The following is an 18350-nucleotide window of genomic DNA, read 5'->3' as shown; positions in this document are numbered from 1 at the left end:
GGTTTGTCCACAAGTCCCATGAGGTGCAAACCTTCTCCCAGCAATGGGTAAAATTGCATGGTGATGCAGAACGCTATCGCGGTAGGATCCTCTATAGGAGGACAACTGCGGCAGGGCGTAAGATCCAGATCTATGGACAACGGCCTCTGCAAAGAGTTGCCTGGACCCGTTCGGGGCATCAGCAAGACTAGGGACCTTGTGGTTAACTCTATTCCTCCTCGAGAAGTGGTGCCCCTTGAGGAAATTATAGCCCAGTAAACGACACAGCAGTAGCACGGAATTCTGACTAATGGATAATTCTTCTGGGATTGGTATGTTTTGATGGGCGTCTTTGGGCTGAAAAACCTCTTCCTAGCTAGTTTATCTACTATGGGTTGCTTCCCTGTAGTAGCATAATATTTGTAGGCATGATTATATAAAGAGTCGGAGGTAATAGGCTTGAGATTGTCTCTGCAGGATTTTGACTCTTCTTGATAGAAGAGTATCGCCAAGTGCTGAAAACCATGTTGTGACCAAGATGGGCCCAGGATTGCACAAAGCCTCCATTCATGGAGGTCCCAGGCACTTCTTGCTGTCCGGTTCTAATCCGGCTTAAGCACTTCGGTGTAGACTTAAGAAAATCTGTGATCCCCGTCCTGCACTGGTTTCCGGGATCCTTGCTTTTCCTGAGGCGAAACCAATTTCAATGATTTAAAGAACATGAAAATTAGAACTTGGAATGTTACGACATTAAAAAATGACTATCGTATTGACATTTTGACTGACGAGTTCAGACGATTCGAACTGGATTTATTAGGAGTTTCAGAAACTCGTATCCCAGGGGTAGGAAGCATGAAATTAAGCGATATAGAATTTGTTTACTCAGGCAGGAAGGATGGTGTTATATTGATAGAGAGTAGAGCTCATGATGAATAAGGAAGCCGCTAAGTTTTGTTAACGCTGGGAAGCCATTAATAATAGAAAGCTAATTGTTCATTTTATACCAAGAAAGTGCAAGTTATCAGTTATAGCAGTATATGGCCCTATAGAACCGACTGAGGGAGATACTAGTGACTCAGATGAATTTTACTTACAGTAACAGAAGCAAATAGACAGGATCCCGGGTAGAAATATGATGTTATTACTGGGAGATTTTAACGCCCAGGTCGGTAGAAATAAGGACAGATGGTATTCTAGCTTAGGTAAATTTGGTGTAGGAAAAGAAAACAGTAATGGATACAGACTTTTGCAATTTTGTAGGTATAACAATCTAGTTATAACCAATACGGTGTTTGGTCATAAAATGGCTCATAAGCTAACATGGTATTCACGTGATGGTAAGACAGCAAACCTTATTGATTATCCTATAGTAAACCGAAGACTGGCAGGATCAATACAAGATACTAGGGTATATAGGAGTGCTGTTATTGATGTTAAAAGTAAAGATCACCATCTAGTAGTGTCAAGGGTTAATTTAAAGCTGAAATATCGGAAGGGTAATTACCTCCCGGGAATTTATGATGTTAGTAGACTCCAGGATGAGAATTTGAGAGAAATTTTTCCAGGAACAGTTGAATACTAAACTTGAGAGTTTAAAATTTGATAATGTGGAAGATGGTTGGAATAATTTTAGCAAAATAATTTGTGAAGTTGCTGAAGGTGTATTAGGCAAGAAAGCTAGAACTGCAGCTAACAATATTAGTGAAAAAGCTTTATGTTTAATAGAAAGGAGAAAGGACTTGTACAAGAATTATCTGAGTGATAGATCGCATTAAAACAAAAGAAATGTAAAGAAAGTGGAGAAAGCATTGAAATATGAGCTAAGAAGGTGTGAAGTGCAAGCCATGGATAATATTGCCGAGGATTTAGAAGATGCACCTAGACGGCATAATAGTAAAATATTGTACTGGCACGTCAACAAATTGAGAGGTAGTAGTCAATCCGGACTTGTCCCAGTTAAAGATAGGAATGGGGTTGCAATTAGCGATAAGGAAAAAGCTAAAGCGAGATGAGCCGAACACTTTGAGAACTTGCTTAACCGAGATAGAGTTGCAGGAAAAAATATAGAGGAAAATGAAAAAGTTTGTGATACCTTGGATGTGAAGGAAGATTTGTTTTGGGAGGAGGAATTAGCAACAGTACTAAAACGATTAAAGAATAATAAGGCTCCGGGTGCTGATAGGGTAGTAAATGAGTTTCTTAAATATGGTGGCGCTGAGGTTAAAAATAAGTTATTGAAGATTATGAATATGATTTTTGAAAAAGAGGAAGTACCTAACGATTTTAGGAAAACCTTAATTAAGCCACTTTATAAGAAAGGTGATAAAAGTGAGTGTGGTAATTATCGAGGCATTAGTCTGGTCTCTGTAGGTAGCAAATTGCGTAGTAATATGATACTTTTTAGACTGAGAGATGCCGTAGACAAAGTTTTAAGAGAAGAGCAGTGCGGTTTTAGATAAGGTAGAGGATGTGTTGACCAAATTTTCACTCTTAGGTTAATAATTGAGAAGTGCCTAAGTTTTCAAACACCTTTGGTCCTCAGTTTTATAGATTATGAGCAAGCGTTCGATTCTGTTGATAGAGGAGCTTTAGTAAAGGTTTTATCCTTGTATGGTATACCAGACAAATACATTAAAGTGATTAGTGTTATGTACAAGAATAACACTGCTGCGGTTAAGGTAGGAAATGAGGTTAGCAGCTGGTTTTTGTATTAAATCAGGAGTTAAGCTGTGTTCTATCCCCGTTTATATGGATTATTTTGATGGACTGTTTTAAGGAGCACAGGAAAGGCAATTGGAGACCACGGAATCAAATGGGGAGGAAAATGTCTCCTGGACTTGGATTATGCTGATGATTTAAGCATCATAGATGAAAGTGTGAGCAAAATGAATGAAGTTTTAGAGGTTTTGCGAGTTCAGGGTGCTAGTATTGGTTTGAAAATTAATGTTAGGAAGACTAAGTCACTAAGGCTAGGAATAAGTGAAGATGAAAAGGTGACGTTGGGTAATGAAAAAATTGATCATGTGGGCAGCTTCACTTACCTTGGTAGTATTGTCTAAATTACATTTGTTCTGATGAAGCATGCCTGCATTAAGTTGAAGAGCGCTACGTCAACCCAGCCCTTCAGATTTTCCTATTACCACATTGTAAATATTGGTTACTTTACATATATTCATACGCATTTGAATAAATATTGTTGATAAACTGAATAGAAAAATCTAGATGCAGCAAGAGTCATGGTTTTGTTACAAAATTGTGGCATCTTAGAAGTATTCTAGTTACTTTTTAATTAAACGAAACACACCCAAGAAACGGCTAGGTTAATCCTAATGACATATAAGCTTCATATAACCTTTAGTTTATATAACAATATAAGTTAAACCTAACTTCCCTCTTCCCCCTAGTGCGCAAATATATAGCCCAAATTAAACAAGTCCAATGCATTCTATCACCCATCACTTGACTTTATGGCTATGAAACTTTTTTTAGATCTAACCTAAGCGTAATTCTTGAGTGTGTTTCGTATAATTAACAATTACCCTATTCTACATCAATACCCAACCTACTATTTTACCTTTTGTTTCTATCCTTTGCAGAAGCGTTTTCATATCTACTTCTTCCTCTGTAGCGTCTTCAACAGGATGTTCTTCTCTTTCTATTTCACTGTCAGTTAAACATATTCTCTTAATCCGATTTTCATAGATTATATCAGTCATGTTTCCATATTGGTCGTAATACTGAATAGCGCATACACTTGCATCACATACAGTGTTAACCTGTTTTTCCTTCGATCTGGTGGATGCAAACAACCTCAAATACTGTAAATCAATTTTCCCTTCTCTTACGTTTATGTAGAACTCTTCTTTGTCGTAAGAGTCACTTAAATTATACAATGGATTGGGGGTCTGTAAGTCAACTCTAAAAATTCCCTTATTTTGCCATTCCTTCCGGAAGGAATCAAGACAGTGGTACTCTGAGTATCTGACTTGTTGGTGCAAATAAAACAGGAGCAGGAATGAAAATACTGCCTATAAGAATATAGTGCTATTAAAGAATATAATATTATATTAGTACTAGAGTGCAATATTATAGGTTATAGAATATACAGAGTATTATAGAACATAAAGCAATAGAACAGAATATTATAGAATATTATTATTCTACATCTTATATTCAAAATTATTCTGTTATGCTTATAGAATATAAAATAGAATCTATAATAGATTATAGAATATTACAGAGTATTATAGATTAAAATATATATTTTAAAATATTAGTCCTATAAGAATATAGGACTATTAAGCCGTGGTTGTAAAAATGATTCAATCAGGCGGCTAGTAAAGCTAGGTTCATATTCCCACAATATTGTTTTTAGATAGAAATGCCGAAAATACTCAAAAAGAATAACATTCCCTTGCAAGACCTGAAAATCCTAGTAGGTCAAAGCAGGTTAGTTGAAGTTATTATGGGGGCTTACTGGAGACAGAATTCTGCTTCCTTTACCAGCGCTTGCATTTTAAAATAGCTAAAAACACAAATGTGTAGCAGTTTGGGTTAAACAAAGTCGCCAAACGCTAAATGGCAATGCTGGTGCCATTTTCTTTTTGACTCCAGCACCAGCTTCCACTCTTATCAGTATAACATACTCTTTGGTATTTACAAAAAATATTCGGATTTCTAATGTTCTCTTATTCCGTTACGTTCCTAACTGTAAAAATCATAAACGCACAATATACTTTAATTTTAAATGGCTGACCTTAATCATTCTTGCGTCTTTGCGAGACTGGGACAGAATATCGGAAATCGTTGATCAAACAATTAAACAGGATAGCAAAGACAGGAGCTATGATATGAGATTATGTAGCTTATTCCTACGAAATGTCCCTATATTATTTTATACCAATTTCCCTATATTATTTACCTGTGTCTATGCGGATGTCCGGCTGACCCCTCCCCCCTAAAACAAAACCCTATGGGCAATTCTCCGGGGTGGGGGAACCCAAGAGCCAACTCCCGTTTTGATTCAGATATTTCATCCCTAAAGTGTGAACAAGATAATCCTTTTCCATGGGTATTACCGGCCAAAAGACCGCTTTACCACCGTTTTCGAAACCATAACTGGACAATTATAAAGGAAAATGATAATTGGAAAATTAGGAATAATAATACGGAAAATTAAATCAGGAAAGCTAATTTAAAGAAAAGGGAAAAGAGGAAGAAGACGACCAGTAACCTAATAGCAAGGTATTCTACACAAGAAAAAGGATTTTTTTAAGTTTTGCCATCCCAAAACTTATAATTAAAATTAGTTTACATGTTTTTATTATACTCGATAAACTTTGCTTTAATTTACATGAAATTTGCTTAAAATCGTAATTTATCATTTTATAGTTTTTTTAATCCATTTAGACGGAATTCGAAACTTAAAAGAATATGTTAGAATACGATATGGATAGTAGGATTTCTGTGAAAATTAGGAAACATAGACTTTTAAGAAAAAATTACAAATACTTTTTACATGTTTATTTACAAATAGCATTTATAACACTCAGAAATTTTTTAGAGGCTGCTTACTGATCCCTAGCAGACACGTACCACAAATTTTTTGGAGACGACAAAATGCAGCAGACATCGCCGATTTACATCTTAACAATAAAATACCATCTACATTCTATCTAATCAAAGAGCAGTATTTGTCAATACAAGATAAGTTAGTTATTTACAATAAGGAAAAGAACTTACAACTATAAGAAATAGCCATTCAATTATTCTTCTAAGCATCACAGGAACGTATCGATCATACACCATACTAAATTTTCTGCAAGACATGCACAAAAACATATTTCTCCATTGAATAAAACCATCAACGTCTGCTACTTCAAATGGATGTAACAGCAATGGAAAATCATTTGGACCTGTTCCTTGGCCTTCCCTTCTTAGGAAAAGCCTAAACCACATACGAAATTCACGGTTCAATGTGTCAACCCTCTCGCGAAGATGTTCGCGAACACGATGCATGTCAAATATAGGTGGCATTACAATCCTTATAAACCTGGAAACATGAAAAAAAAAGTGATTTTCCAGAACACAATTCAAGCTATGGCAAGATTGGTTTGGGTTGAGGTGGCGTTAACCTTTTACTCATATTTAGAAATCGCCTATGAGCCTGCTGGACAGCAGGAATTATAAAGAGTACACAGTCGCATATACTCCTTTGTGAGCACTGGAAAAAGAAATTCCCCTTTCTCCCAAACACAAAATTATGAATCTCTTTACCTCTGGGACTTAGTTCTATGGTTTACTCTTAGACATGAAAGTAAACCCTCCTAAACACATGACATTGCTGATGAAGTTCCATACTCTCTTCTTCTAAAAAGAGGCTAGCTTAGAAATGCTTAAGTACAAGAGAGTTATGTTATGTCCTATTTCTCAAAAAAGGCAATAAGAAACCTTTGCACAGAAAACATTTTCCTCAAAAGACACTCCACCAAGATTATCCTGCCTTAGGGTGTTTCTTTGCCCATTTCTATCTTGTCTCCCTTTTTTCACTTAACCTCTAGATTTGGAGAGAGAAAAATTTTGTCCCTCTATTACTGGAAAAATTAACAAAACATATAACAGCTCCTCTCTTTTTATTACTTGTTCTCATGTTGCATTACTCATACTTTGTATTTGTCCCCCCATTTTCCTTCAATTTTGTTTATATTTTAATTAGTTTTCTTTATTTTTAAAAAAGAAAAATAACATATAAATAATAGCATATCATTATAAATAATTAATTTAAAAAAAACTTTTTCCACAAAATTAGTTATTAGAAAAAAGGTAAAAAACTTCATTAAACCAAAAATGAACAAAAATAGAATCAAATAACCTACAATGCATACAACTTCCACAAATCAGTATCTATAAATAAATAAAACCAAAAACGATCAGAAATTAAAGTAAATAACAGAGTCAAACTCAAACGAGCAGAAATTAATATGAGTAGAATTCCAAACCCCATGTTTTCTAAAAGCCAGAATATAATTTGTACTTTACTGAAAAAAATTCAAATGAATTTACTGAACAAAATGTGCATTGTCAGTTTAATATACATATGCTGATATTTATTCCTTAAAATCTTAATTAATTTTTGATTTTTTAAAGTTATAAAAGTGAAAACTTTTAAAAGAATTTTTTTAGTACAGTAAAAATTATATTCTCTCTTTTAGAAAGCATGGGCTTAAGAACCCTACTCAGATTACTTTCTGCTAGTTTTTAGCTTGAATCTGTTATTTATTTTAATTTCTGTTTATTTTGGGTTTAATTAAATGATTGATACTGATTTGTGGTAGTTATATGTCTGGTAGATTATTTGATTATATTTTTGTTCATTTTTGGTTTGAAAATTTTTGGTTTGAATGGAGTTCTTTACTTTTTTTTTGAAAAACTTATTTTGAGGAAAGGTTTTTTAATTAATTTCTGTTTGTTTTATATTGACATAGTCTTTATCAGGGAGAAAGACTGAATCTCTTCTAAAGTTAAACAGTGATCGCTTCCATAAAAACTTTTAGTACCCCCCTGGCCATAGATTACAACACTTGCACCCATATCTGGGCGTTGCTCATACACCTACATCATTGATATATGATATTTTGACTATATTTAATAGAAAGTCTGTTTCAAATTTCTATTAGATGCACTTCGGGACAATACAACATGTCTGGGGTGAGGGGAGGTGAGTAGCTGCCCTACAATCACTTTGACTCTTAAAAAGAGCACTAGAGCTTCTGATTACCAATCCAATGAGCCCCCTCCAAAGTTTATATAACCATGCTTTCTATAAAAACCTTATATGTCCCCAAGCATAGCTTACAACCCTTGCCCTGAGGGCTGGGGGGATTTTTTATCCTCAAAACACAATTTCCAGATCTTTCTGATATGTGGAACAAAATGGCTACCTTAAAATTCTGATTGTAAGTGTTTGGGGAAATGATGGGCATGGAGAGGGGGGGCATTTGCCCTCTGATCACTTTTGACTAATAAGAAAGGCCTTAGTCCTCTCAATTTCCAATCAAAAGAGCCCTTTTTAAAGCTTCTAGAAAAAAAAATTTCTATAAGAACCTTATATGCCCCAAGGGCATAACCTAGGACCCTTGTCCTGAAGGCTATGGGGGGGGGGGGGGGGGTGGAAAAATGTCATCCTCAAAAACATAATTTCCAGACCTTTCAACTATGTTGAACAAAATGACCACATCAAAATGTGGATCAGAAATGTTTGGGGAAATGATGGGCATGGGGCGGGGGCAATTCTCCCTCCAATTACTTTTAACTATTAAAGAGGACAACAGCACTCTCAATTTCCAATCCAATGACCCCTTTTTGAAGTTTTACAACAATGCTTTCTATAAAAGCATTATATGCTCCTAGGGCATAACTTACAATCTTAGCCCTGAGAGCTGTAGGGGGTTGTCAGGTACTTAACAACATAATTTCTGGACCCTTCAACTATGTTCAACAAAATGGTTATATCAAAATGTTGACCAGAAGTGTTTGGGGAAATGATGGGCGTGGGGAGGAGGGGGCATTTGCCCTCCAATTGAAATGGTGGGTATGAGGGGGGGGCGGGGGGTTAGTTGCCCTCCAATCACTTTCAACTATTAAAAAGGGCACTAGCCCTTTTGATTTCCAATTGAATGAGCCCTCTTTGAAGTTTTTACAACAATGCATTCTATAAAACCTTTCATGTCCCCAGGGCAAATCTTACAACCCTTGCCCTGAGGGCTGGAGGGGGGGGGTATCATCCTCAAAGACATAATGTCCAGAGCTTTCAACTACATTGAACAAAATGGCTATCTCAAAATTTTAATTGGATGTGCTCTGGAAAATGGTGGGCATGAGAGGGGGGTTAGTTGCCCTCCAATCACTTTCAACTATTAAAAGGGGCAATAGCACTTCGAATTTCTAATTGAATGAGCCCTTTTTGGAGTTTCTACAACAATGCTTTCAATAAAAACCTTATATGCATAAATTACAACCCTTACCCTGAGGACAGTGGGGGGAGTGTCCCCCTAAAAGATATAATTTCTAGATCTTTCAACTACATCGAACAAAATGGCTATCTCAAAATGTTGATTGGATATCTTTGGTGAAATGGTGGGCATGGAAGGGGTGTTATTTGCCTTCCTATCACTTTCAACTATTAAAAAGGGCAGAAGCCCTTCCAATTTCCAATCAAATGAGCCCTTTTCCAAGTTTCTAAAACAACTCCTTTGATACAAAGTGCCCTGGTCTAAAACCAAGAAATAAAAACAATAAATAAATAAATAATATATTGTGCCAACATCACTCTTTACTTAGGCAGCACTATTGTGCTGCTTATGATATATTTATTTTGTTGGCTTACCTCATAAAATGATAGGTTTACAGAAAGGTGAGTGAATGAATTAGTACTTCTGTCTATTTAATCACATTTGTTAAAGCAGCATTCACAAGCATATCTACCTAGAATCCCATGTCTAGCCAGAATTCAATGTCTAGGCAACAAACATTCACAAGTAAAATTTGGTGCTTAGCTAAAACTACAAATTTAGTTTCAAATTGTTATTCCTAGCCAATCAAGAGAGCTTATGCAGGCAAAACTTTCAAAATTGTAATCCCTATTTTTACTGTCACAAGATAATGGATGAGATAAGCAAAACGACTGCCTTAGTGTGCTTCACTATTATGTCTGGTTTTGCATATTTTCCTAAAATAAAAAAAAAAATTAAATTTCAGTTTAAAAATGTATCCGTAAACAATGAAAATAGTGGAACTTGACACATTATGATTGGCTGTAATAAAAATCCTAGACATTGGGTTCTAGAGTCTAGAACTCAATGTCTAACCAAGTGCCTTGTCTAGCATGTCTAGATAAGTGCCAAATTTTACTTGTGAATGGTTGTTGCCTAGACACGTGTCTAGACATGGGATTCTAGCTAGACATGCTTGTGAACACTGCTTAATAAATTTTAAGTGCATTGTTGTTATCATTTTTTTTATGTTCTGCCCTGTTTTTGTCTCTGAAATAGAAAATTTGCCCTTCTGGGCTTTTTATAGTAATTTTTGAAATTGATATCTTACTTTATACAAGATTGGCTATCAAGACAAGAAGTTTCATCTTTTTAAACTCCATAAACAGACAAAGTAGATGGAAAATTTACCCTGATAGTGCTGAAACAAGGCATTTAGTTGATTTTAGGATCAGTTTTGTACTATGTTTCTTGGTAGGATTTTAGGTAAATATCTAGGTGGTGCAATAACTTAGCTAGGATGAAAATGAAAACATCATTTGATGCGTTTTATTATACTCTTTCATAATTCAAGAATTGCTTCTGGGACTAGTTGCATCTTTACCACTTAAAGGGGCCCCAGAGGTATTTAATTTTTGTAACCACACAAAGAAGTTTTCAACACTAGTTAAGTTATTGAAAAGTGTAGAAACATATCACTAGTTTAAAAATAAGTTGTTCAACAGTAATATATTTCAAAAATATTTATTTATAACAATTCAAACCTTATTTATTAGGCAAATCAAATATAAACAGATATTTCAATTATTAACAGATATGTTTCAGTTAAGTTGGTATGCTATTGTATGTTTCAGTAATATTGTTTTCAATGTTTTCAGTTACTGTATGTTTTTGTTATGTCATTGACATTGTTATAGACTTTTTTATAATTGTTTAGTGCAACAAGCTTGTTAAAGCTTACTGTATCTTGGTATTAATAAATAAATAAATAAACTGTCTTCCTACTGTTTCAAATTTTTTGAATGCCATTGACAAAAACAGCACTGAATTTTGTGATTCAAAACTTTGCTGTCAACAACTTGGGGTATATTCCAATTCAGGGAATATATTTGCACATTAGGGGGTGGGGTGGGTAAATTTCATAGTAAATTTGCAGTTGACCACATAATTTAGCTAGGATGAAAGTGAAAACATCATTTGATGCTTTTTTATGCTCTTTCATTATTCATATAAAATACCTTCTGGGCCCCTTTTAAGGGCTCAAGATGCAATCAGCCCCAGAATCAATTCTTGAATTATGAAAGAGGATAAAAGAAGGCATCAAATGATGTTTGCACCTTCACTAAGTTATTGTGCCACCTAAATATTTACCATATTTTATTTATGCCTAACCTTTGGGTGCAGAAGAAGACATTTTTCATTTTGATACCCAAACCTTCTGGACTGAGATTTTGAGTTGAAATTGGGCACTGGTAAAAAAAAACATTCAAATCCTTAATGTTAGAATTCTATGGGGTAAAAAAATATCCAAAAATATTCAAAGAATCTTATAGATTTTTCTAGAGATTGGCTTTGCCTAATATTATATTTGGAAAGAGTGCAACTTGAGATTTTAAAGGTGTAGCCTAGCCTAGGCCAAATTCTTTTGGTTATTAAAAAATGCTATTTTTAGAGTATATACTTTACAAGAGCCACTCTCGTAGATTGTACCACTGTTACAAAATTCAAGCTGATTTCAGTGTTGGGTATACCCAGTGTTAGAGTTAAAACATTATTCAAAAAATCTTTACAGCCATACTAGTTGAGAAGGGCAAAATTGCCTTTATTAATCTTTGCATAAGAGTAGCCTAGTCCATTGAAGTTTGAAAATAACCCTCTAAAACAAAACTTAATTTAATTCTAAAGTACCTTTTTTCTTTCAAGACTCTTAAATTGATTCCATGACACCTGTTCTTTTAAATTTTTCTGCGTTCACAGACAGCTTCATTCGTTTTGGAATGAATTCGTTTGGGTGATCGGGTGACAAGAGGCGGGGCATTTTGACGTTTTTCTGTGTAGACCAAAGAGTTTGGGAAACTGATATCAGTCTCCCATAGTCCCATACTCTTTGGTGTAGATTACTACTGCCCTTCCATTTTTCGGTTTCCAGGTACGGCACAAAAAGATGCCAAAATCAGGAAGTGAAGACGGGTTGTTCCATTTTCTAGCATCCTTGTCAAGTAATATTTTTGAAAAAGGAGCTATGGGACTTTACCAAAATATAAAGATGCTTAAGAAAACTCATAGAAATAGTCAAATGAAGAGACTTTCTCATTAATTAAAGTTTGCGAAGAACAAATTTGATGACCTTCAGAAAATAGGACTTAAAGCCTTTTAAAACTTACACTGCCACGGCAGAGAAGTTATCTAGCCGAAATACTTAGTCAAATAATTCGTCATAACGAATTGTAAGATAAAAGCAATGCGGCTCAATAGTAACTGAAGCTCTAAAAAACAGAGTCTTCATAACAATAGGTACGTCAAAAGAATTGAATTTTTCTGCTTATTCAAAATATACAAAATTTATGAACTTTAATGTTACCCATATAAAGTAGGGGCCTAAGAAAATTTGCCCAACTTTTGAAAAAGGGGGGAAACACTTTTAAAAACGTCAATTAATCTTAATGAAAATCAGATTCAGATTATCAGAAAACCTTACTGTAGAGGTTTCCAGCTCCTAAATACAAAAATGTGAATTTCTACATTATTTACAAGAAGAATGATCACGGATGCGCGTTTATTTGTTTGTTTGTTTTTTATTTGCTTTTCCCAGGGGTAATCATATCACAACAGTGATCCTAGAGGGTTGGAAGAGGGCTCATTTGATCGGAAATAAAAAGTTCTGTTTCCGTTTTTAAGTGACCAAAAATGCTAGAGGGCACCTACCTCACCTCCTATGCTTCTTTTCCCACAAAGTGACCTGTTCAAAATTTTGAGACAGCATTTTGTTCAGCATAGCCGAAAGATCTAACAAAATATACACTTGAACCGGCTGAATGACGGTATTTCAGACAGTAGGCTGTACGAAAAATGTGATTTAATCCCTCTTTGTGGTTTAACTGAAAGGTTTTTCCTCTTTGTGGTTTAACTTTGTGCTATATGAAAGAAAGGTTGAGATGGCCAGGGCACGTTGTGCGGATGAAGGATAACACATTGCCAAAGATTATCCTTTTTGGCCAAACGTCTAGGGGTAAACAGAAAGCAAGTCGTCCTCGTCTTGGGTGGGAGGACGTCATAAAGAAAGATTTAAAGGAAATGAAAACTTCCTGGGAGGGTCTGAAAAGGGAGGCTTTGAATAGATTGGGATAGAGGAGGAGCGTACGTAGCTGTGTTGGTCTTAGGCGATTTGGTGCTGCGGTGACTTGTTAGTAGTAGTAGTAAGGGCATGACCTTACACCCACAGTCCCCAGGGAAGGGCTGAAAGCTATGAACTTTGCCCATTCTTTACAAATAGTATTGGTTTTTGGGAAGTACACAGATATTGTTTTTTTTTGCGGGGGGGGGGGGGGTATTTTCTATTGGAGGAACTACAAGGGAGGATTTTTTCATTGAGGAATTTTCATGGGGGAAGGGGATTTCGTGGGAGCTAGATTTCATGGCATTGTTTAAAAAACGAAAAGACATTAATGAAAAAAACGAGTTTTTCAACTAAAAGTAAGGAGCAAAATTGAAACTTAAAACAAAAAGAAATTTTTGTGTATGATGGGGTTCCCCTTATTGAATACCTCGCTCTTTGTACAAAAGCTTTTTTCAGAACTTTTATAAAAGCTTATTATTTTAAAAGCTATTTTAAATAATTGGAAGAAAAAGTCAAATTTTAGCGTAAAGAGCAAAGTATTGAGGAGAGGGCAACCCCCTCATATACGTAATAATTTCTTTTCGTTTTAAATTTTAATGTTGTTCCTTACTTTCAGTTGAAAAAACTTGTTTTTTTGTTTAATTTCCAGAAAGGAATAGTGTGGGGATTAAGTTCAGGGTGCAATGTTTGAGGAACTACTATAAAAGAATAAAGCCAAGAGAAAGTGGTTCAGGAAGGGGAAGTCAAAACATTACAAATTTGAAATTCTACAAAGAAGTAAAGAGAATTCGTGTGTTTCATCTATTGAAGCCCAAAAATTTGTTTCTATTAATGTCTCAGTGTATCCACTTTTTCATTTTTTTCATTCTTCTCAAATTTTTCTTTTTTTTTGGAGGGGGGGGCTAGCATTTTTTCGCCGTTTTATTCATAACTTGCTGGAACAGTATAGTAGCCACCACCTTTCATTTTCATAGCTTTTAGTTTCATTAGTAATTGATCAATCAGCTTATGATTACTGGAAAGGATTTCCAAGACCCAGTGACGTCGGTGAGGAGGGCGGGGGGGGGAGGAAATAAAAATTGAACTAGAATATAAAATAAAATTTAGTTGTTTACCCTATTTGTTTATCATTACTTTGTTTATTGCGAGTATTTATTATTACTTGCTATCTGTTACTTTCAAGAACCAGGCCGTCTACTATTGAACATCTGGCAGGAATATAAAAAAAAACTCCAATATGATTCATTTTTGAGGTCAATATAGATGCCCCTGCCTCCACTTCAGAAGATAATTTACAGCAAAAGACTTCTGAAGAGCAAAGCTCAAGTCTATGTATGTCAGTGCTCTATTGCTATACTTCGTTGGAACAAAGTTAAAGATTCCTCTTTGCTGTTTCTCCTCAAAGTTTTTTCTCCTAGGAATCAGAATGATAAAAACAGGATTTAGTTGTTTATCTGTATATTATTACCTTGTTGTTTGACAGTATTGCTAGAAACAAATAATGTACAAAAAGTTTACCTTGGAGTTTCTGAATTTGAAAAATCACTGTTTTACTTTTGTTGAATTAAAGTAAGAGACACTTTCCTCTGTTTTGGACTTAGCCAGTAATTACCAGCAACTACTACTACTACTAACAATTCACCGCAGCACCAAGCCGCCTGAGGCCATCAGAGTTAGGTACGCTCCTCCTCCCTCCCAATCTATTTAAAGCATCCCTTTTTACACCAGCCCATGATGTTCCCATTTCCTTCAAGTCTATCTTTACTACTTCCTCCCACACTAGACGAGGACGGCCTGCTTTCCGTTTAGCCCTAGACGGTTGGCCAAAAAGAACAATCTTCGGCAATCAGTTATCCTTCATCCGCACAACGTGCCCTAGCCACCTCAACCTTTCTTTCATTATAGTCCTAGAGAGCGGTATTGAACCACATTTTACGTATAGCCTATTGTTAGAAATACGGTCAGTCAGCCGGGTACCCAGAAGAATCCTTAAGCTGTTTCTCTGGAAAACATCTAACAAATCTTCATCCGCTTTTTGGAGCGCCCATGCTTCAGAGCCATATTTGACCACAGTCATCACTGTAGCTTCTAATATTCTAATCTTGGTTTGCAGACTTATCTTTCTATTCTTCCAAACTTCCAAATTACCAGCAACATATCACCAAAAGCTTGTTTGTACCTTTCTGTAATATTTTTCAAAGTGTGTTAATCTTTACTTTCCTCTTATCACTTAGTGAATAATGACTGATAAGAATATATATTCTCTCACGTTTGAACAACACAAGTGTCTATTCTTGAAGTGTTAAATTTTTTGAAAAACTATTTAAGATAATCAAAAAAGTTTAATTTTTAATATAGAGGAATTAACTTATGACATTTCTGCTTCCAACAGATCATACTTTTTCCTAAAATGAAATACCGTATCTTGAATACTGTGGTGTTTGCCTTATAATAAGTAAACAGTTATGTTCAAGATGATCTCAAACTCCTTATAATATGATCACAAGCAGACACAATTTTCAAATTTGAATCTATGTTGTGCATAATTTTATGATATATTTGACTAGTAAATAATATTAAATTTTTTTGCTTTGCAGCTGGAGACTCACATATTGAACACATGAATAAAGATACCACTGGTCTTTCAAGTAAGGGAGTGGAGTCTACAAAAACAAGGCTACACTTTGGTAGGATTTTTTGTTATGATATGATGGAATTATAACGGATTATGGCAGAGGCCTCAAAAAGAACATCTTTAGCTCAAGTTTTTCAGCTTTCTATGAGAGGTTCTTTAGGCCAATATAAAGTGTTACAAGCCAATAACTATGTTACTGAGAACTTTTGGTCAACTGACCAAATTTGAAGTTAATTAGCAAGAAAAAGTAAAACGAGTAAATAAAAGAAACTTAGGCAATTTATATATGTTAAATGTATGCTTTTCGTTTGTTACTTTCAGCACAGGACAAATTAAACTTTAAAAGAAAGAGCATGGATATTTAGGATAATTTTATCCATTATTAGTTTCAACGCCACTCTTTGCTTATTTTTAAAAGATTTAATATTTTTATATAATTTACTATTTAGGAACAAACTGTTTTTAATAAGTAGCAAATGAGAGTCATATTTGTTCTCTTATATCTAACCATTTTCGAACCAGGGCAATCAACGGATTTTTTTAAGTTACAAATGGGTTTTTCCCAGTTCATCTACTACGAAAGAGGAGTGTAGAGAGAAAAGTATTTATTAGAACTTTTGTTCACTGCTCTCAGAGTTTTATCCTTATTAATTCCAGGGAAAGTGACGTAACAAAGAAAGAAGGCAAAACTGGCATGTATCGTTGAATAGCAAAAAAATGTAGTGCAAGCACACAAAGAAGCATTAAAAGAAAATGCTAATGAAGAAACAAAAGTTTTGAAAATCAGGAAGACTGACGAGTGTTAGACATGATTCTGTCACCAGAAATCAAGAGCGGATGATGCAAATGTTTTCAATTCAATTTGTTAAACACCCAACATATTCAGCCTTCAGTTCAAGTTAATTTGTTTTACCCTTCTCCTTATCAGGCCTCTCGGTGAACACTTTCCTCATTTTCTCCTTTTCAGATCCTCAGCCTCCACCCAATTTACCCTCATCTCCATTTTTCTAGACTTTTCAACCTCCACCTAATTTGCCCTCGCCTTCGTTTTTTCTGATCCATCAGTCCTTATCTCACATTAATTTAGCTTCGCCAGTACTTTTCAGGATATCCTGTCTCCATCTAAATTTAAATAACAATATACTTTATTTTTCCAAATACCTGACTTTAAAGCCCAACCAAATTTAAACTCAACTTCATCTTCCAAAAACTATCTGCCTCAAGTTCAACCAAAGCCTCCCTAAACTCCATCCTCCCAAGCCCAAACTAAGTCAACCTTAATTGTGGTCCCTGGTCACCAAGTAAAGCCACCAATACAAACCAAAGAGAGCCCAGAAATGATCTATGTAAAGCCATAACGTTCATCAAACAGTTCGTGGTAACGAACTAAGTAAGGAATGACCCGGCTCAATAGTAACCGAAACTCTAACAATATCAATAGATACATCAAAATAGTCCCCGAAGCCGCGCCACGCCGAAATGACGGCGGCGAATGTGTGATTGAGTATCGGTGGCTGCGCGCCGCCAGGCGCGCCAAAATTTTTTGGCGGCGCGCCGCCGATTTTAGACCGGCGGCGCGCCACGGCGCGCTGATTTTTCTAATTAAAAATAATAATAAAAATTCCACTTCACCAAGCACGTTCAACCTCGATTTTAGTAAGGATTTTTAAATGGTTGGCTAAAAACATACAAGAACAATATGACAAAACAAGAATTTTTTGGGCCGTGCGGAAAGTGTTTATGTTCACAGTCGATCAGACCAAGTGGAATTCTCATTTTTATCCACTAGACCCAGGGAAAACTATGTTGTGTTTATGTTTAACATCGCATTTTTCCTATAAAATCCCGTGTTTAGTCATTTCCTTCTTTTTGATGGTTTGGGCTAATGTGTGTATAACTTTCAAAGTTTGAAGTTCAAATATCTCCTGTTCATCAAATACATACGAAAAGGAAGTGAAAAAACAAAACAAATAACAACATCGAAAAAATACTGTATACAAATCAGATACCATGGCTTAACAACACCAACAATTTTAAATCAGCGGTTACATCACTTCAGTTACAATTGATGTAACAAAAGTGAGTATGTTCACTCTGCCTGGAGCCAGTGACCTTTTTGCAGTCACTATCAGTCCCGTCGTGCTAAAAAGCCGTTTAACTGGGGCACATGTGGCCGGTACAGCCAGAACTAGACGAGCGTAAACTGCCCCTCGCGCGATCTGATACTAGTACTGGACCTTGGGGTCCCACAGAATGCCGCAAATGGGCTTCTTCTTTGTATCTGCTGAAATAAGTTGTTTTATAAGGGAGAACAAACCTGCACCTTCACCTTAGGGCTCCTGCGCACTACACTACAGGAGGAACTAAACTGCACCTTTACCCTCTTTTCTTATCAACACGGAATAACCCTCCAAAATTCTTTTCTGAAAGAAGTGGTCAATATATAACGTTTCAAGTCAAAGTTTAAGGCTACTTCAACTTCAGTGTGCTCTGCTAACTGTGCAAAAAAATGTAATTCATTTCTATAGATATGTTTCTATAGATATATTTCTATACTAGCTCTAGATAATCTACCAAGCGGGAAACTACCGCAAATCAGCATCGATAAATAAATGAAACCCAAAATGAA

The 18350-nt window shown here is 35.5% G+C and overlaps 1 protein-coding gene across 1 annotated transcript in view; it reads right to left on the bottom strand.

The window, feature by feature from the left end:
* Positions 1-11715, bottom strand: part of LOC148944354 (membralin-like) — a 65182-nt gene extending 53467 nt beyond the window's left edge. Inside the window, exons 1-3 of the mRNA XM_089099906.1 lie at positions 11658-11715; positions 5722-6031; positions 3554-4007 (exon numbers count right to left, since the gene is read on the bottom strand). Of these exons, the coding sequence (XP_088956032.1) occupies positions 3554-4007; positions 5722-6015 (748 nt within the window). The 5' untranslated portion in view covers positions 6016-6031; positions 11658-11715. The remainder of the gene's footprint in view (positions 1-3553; positions 4008-5721; positions 6032-11657) is intronic.
* Positions 11716-18350: the final 6635 nt, after the last annotated feature.

The sequence above is a fragment of the Artemia sp. Qi Xiang Cuo genome, chromosome 14 (genome assembly GCF_049724085.1).
Source record: "Artemia sp. Qi Xiang Cuo chromosome 14, ASM4972408v1, whole genome shotgun sequence".
NCBI lineage: Eukaryota > Metazoa > Arthropoda > Branchiopoda > Anostraca > Artemiidae > Artemia > Artemia sp. Qi Xiang Cuo.
The sequence above is the reverse complement of the archived record's forward strand: the minus strand, read 5'-3'. Positions and strand labels throughout refer to the sequence as shown.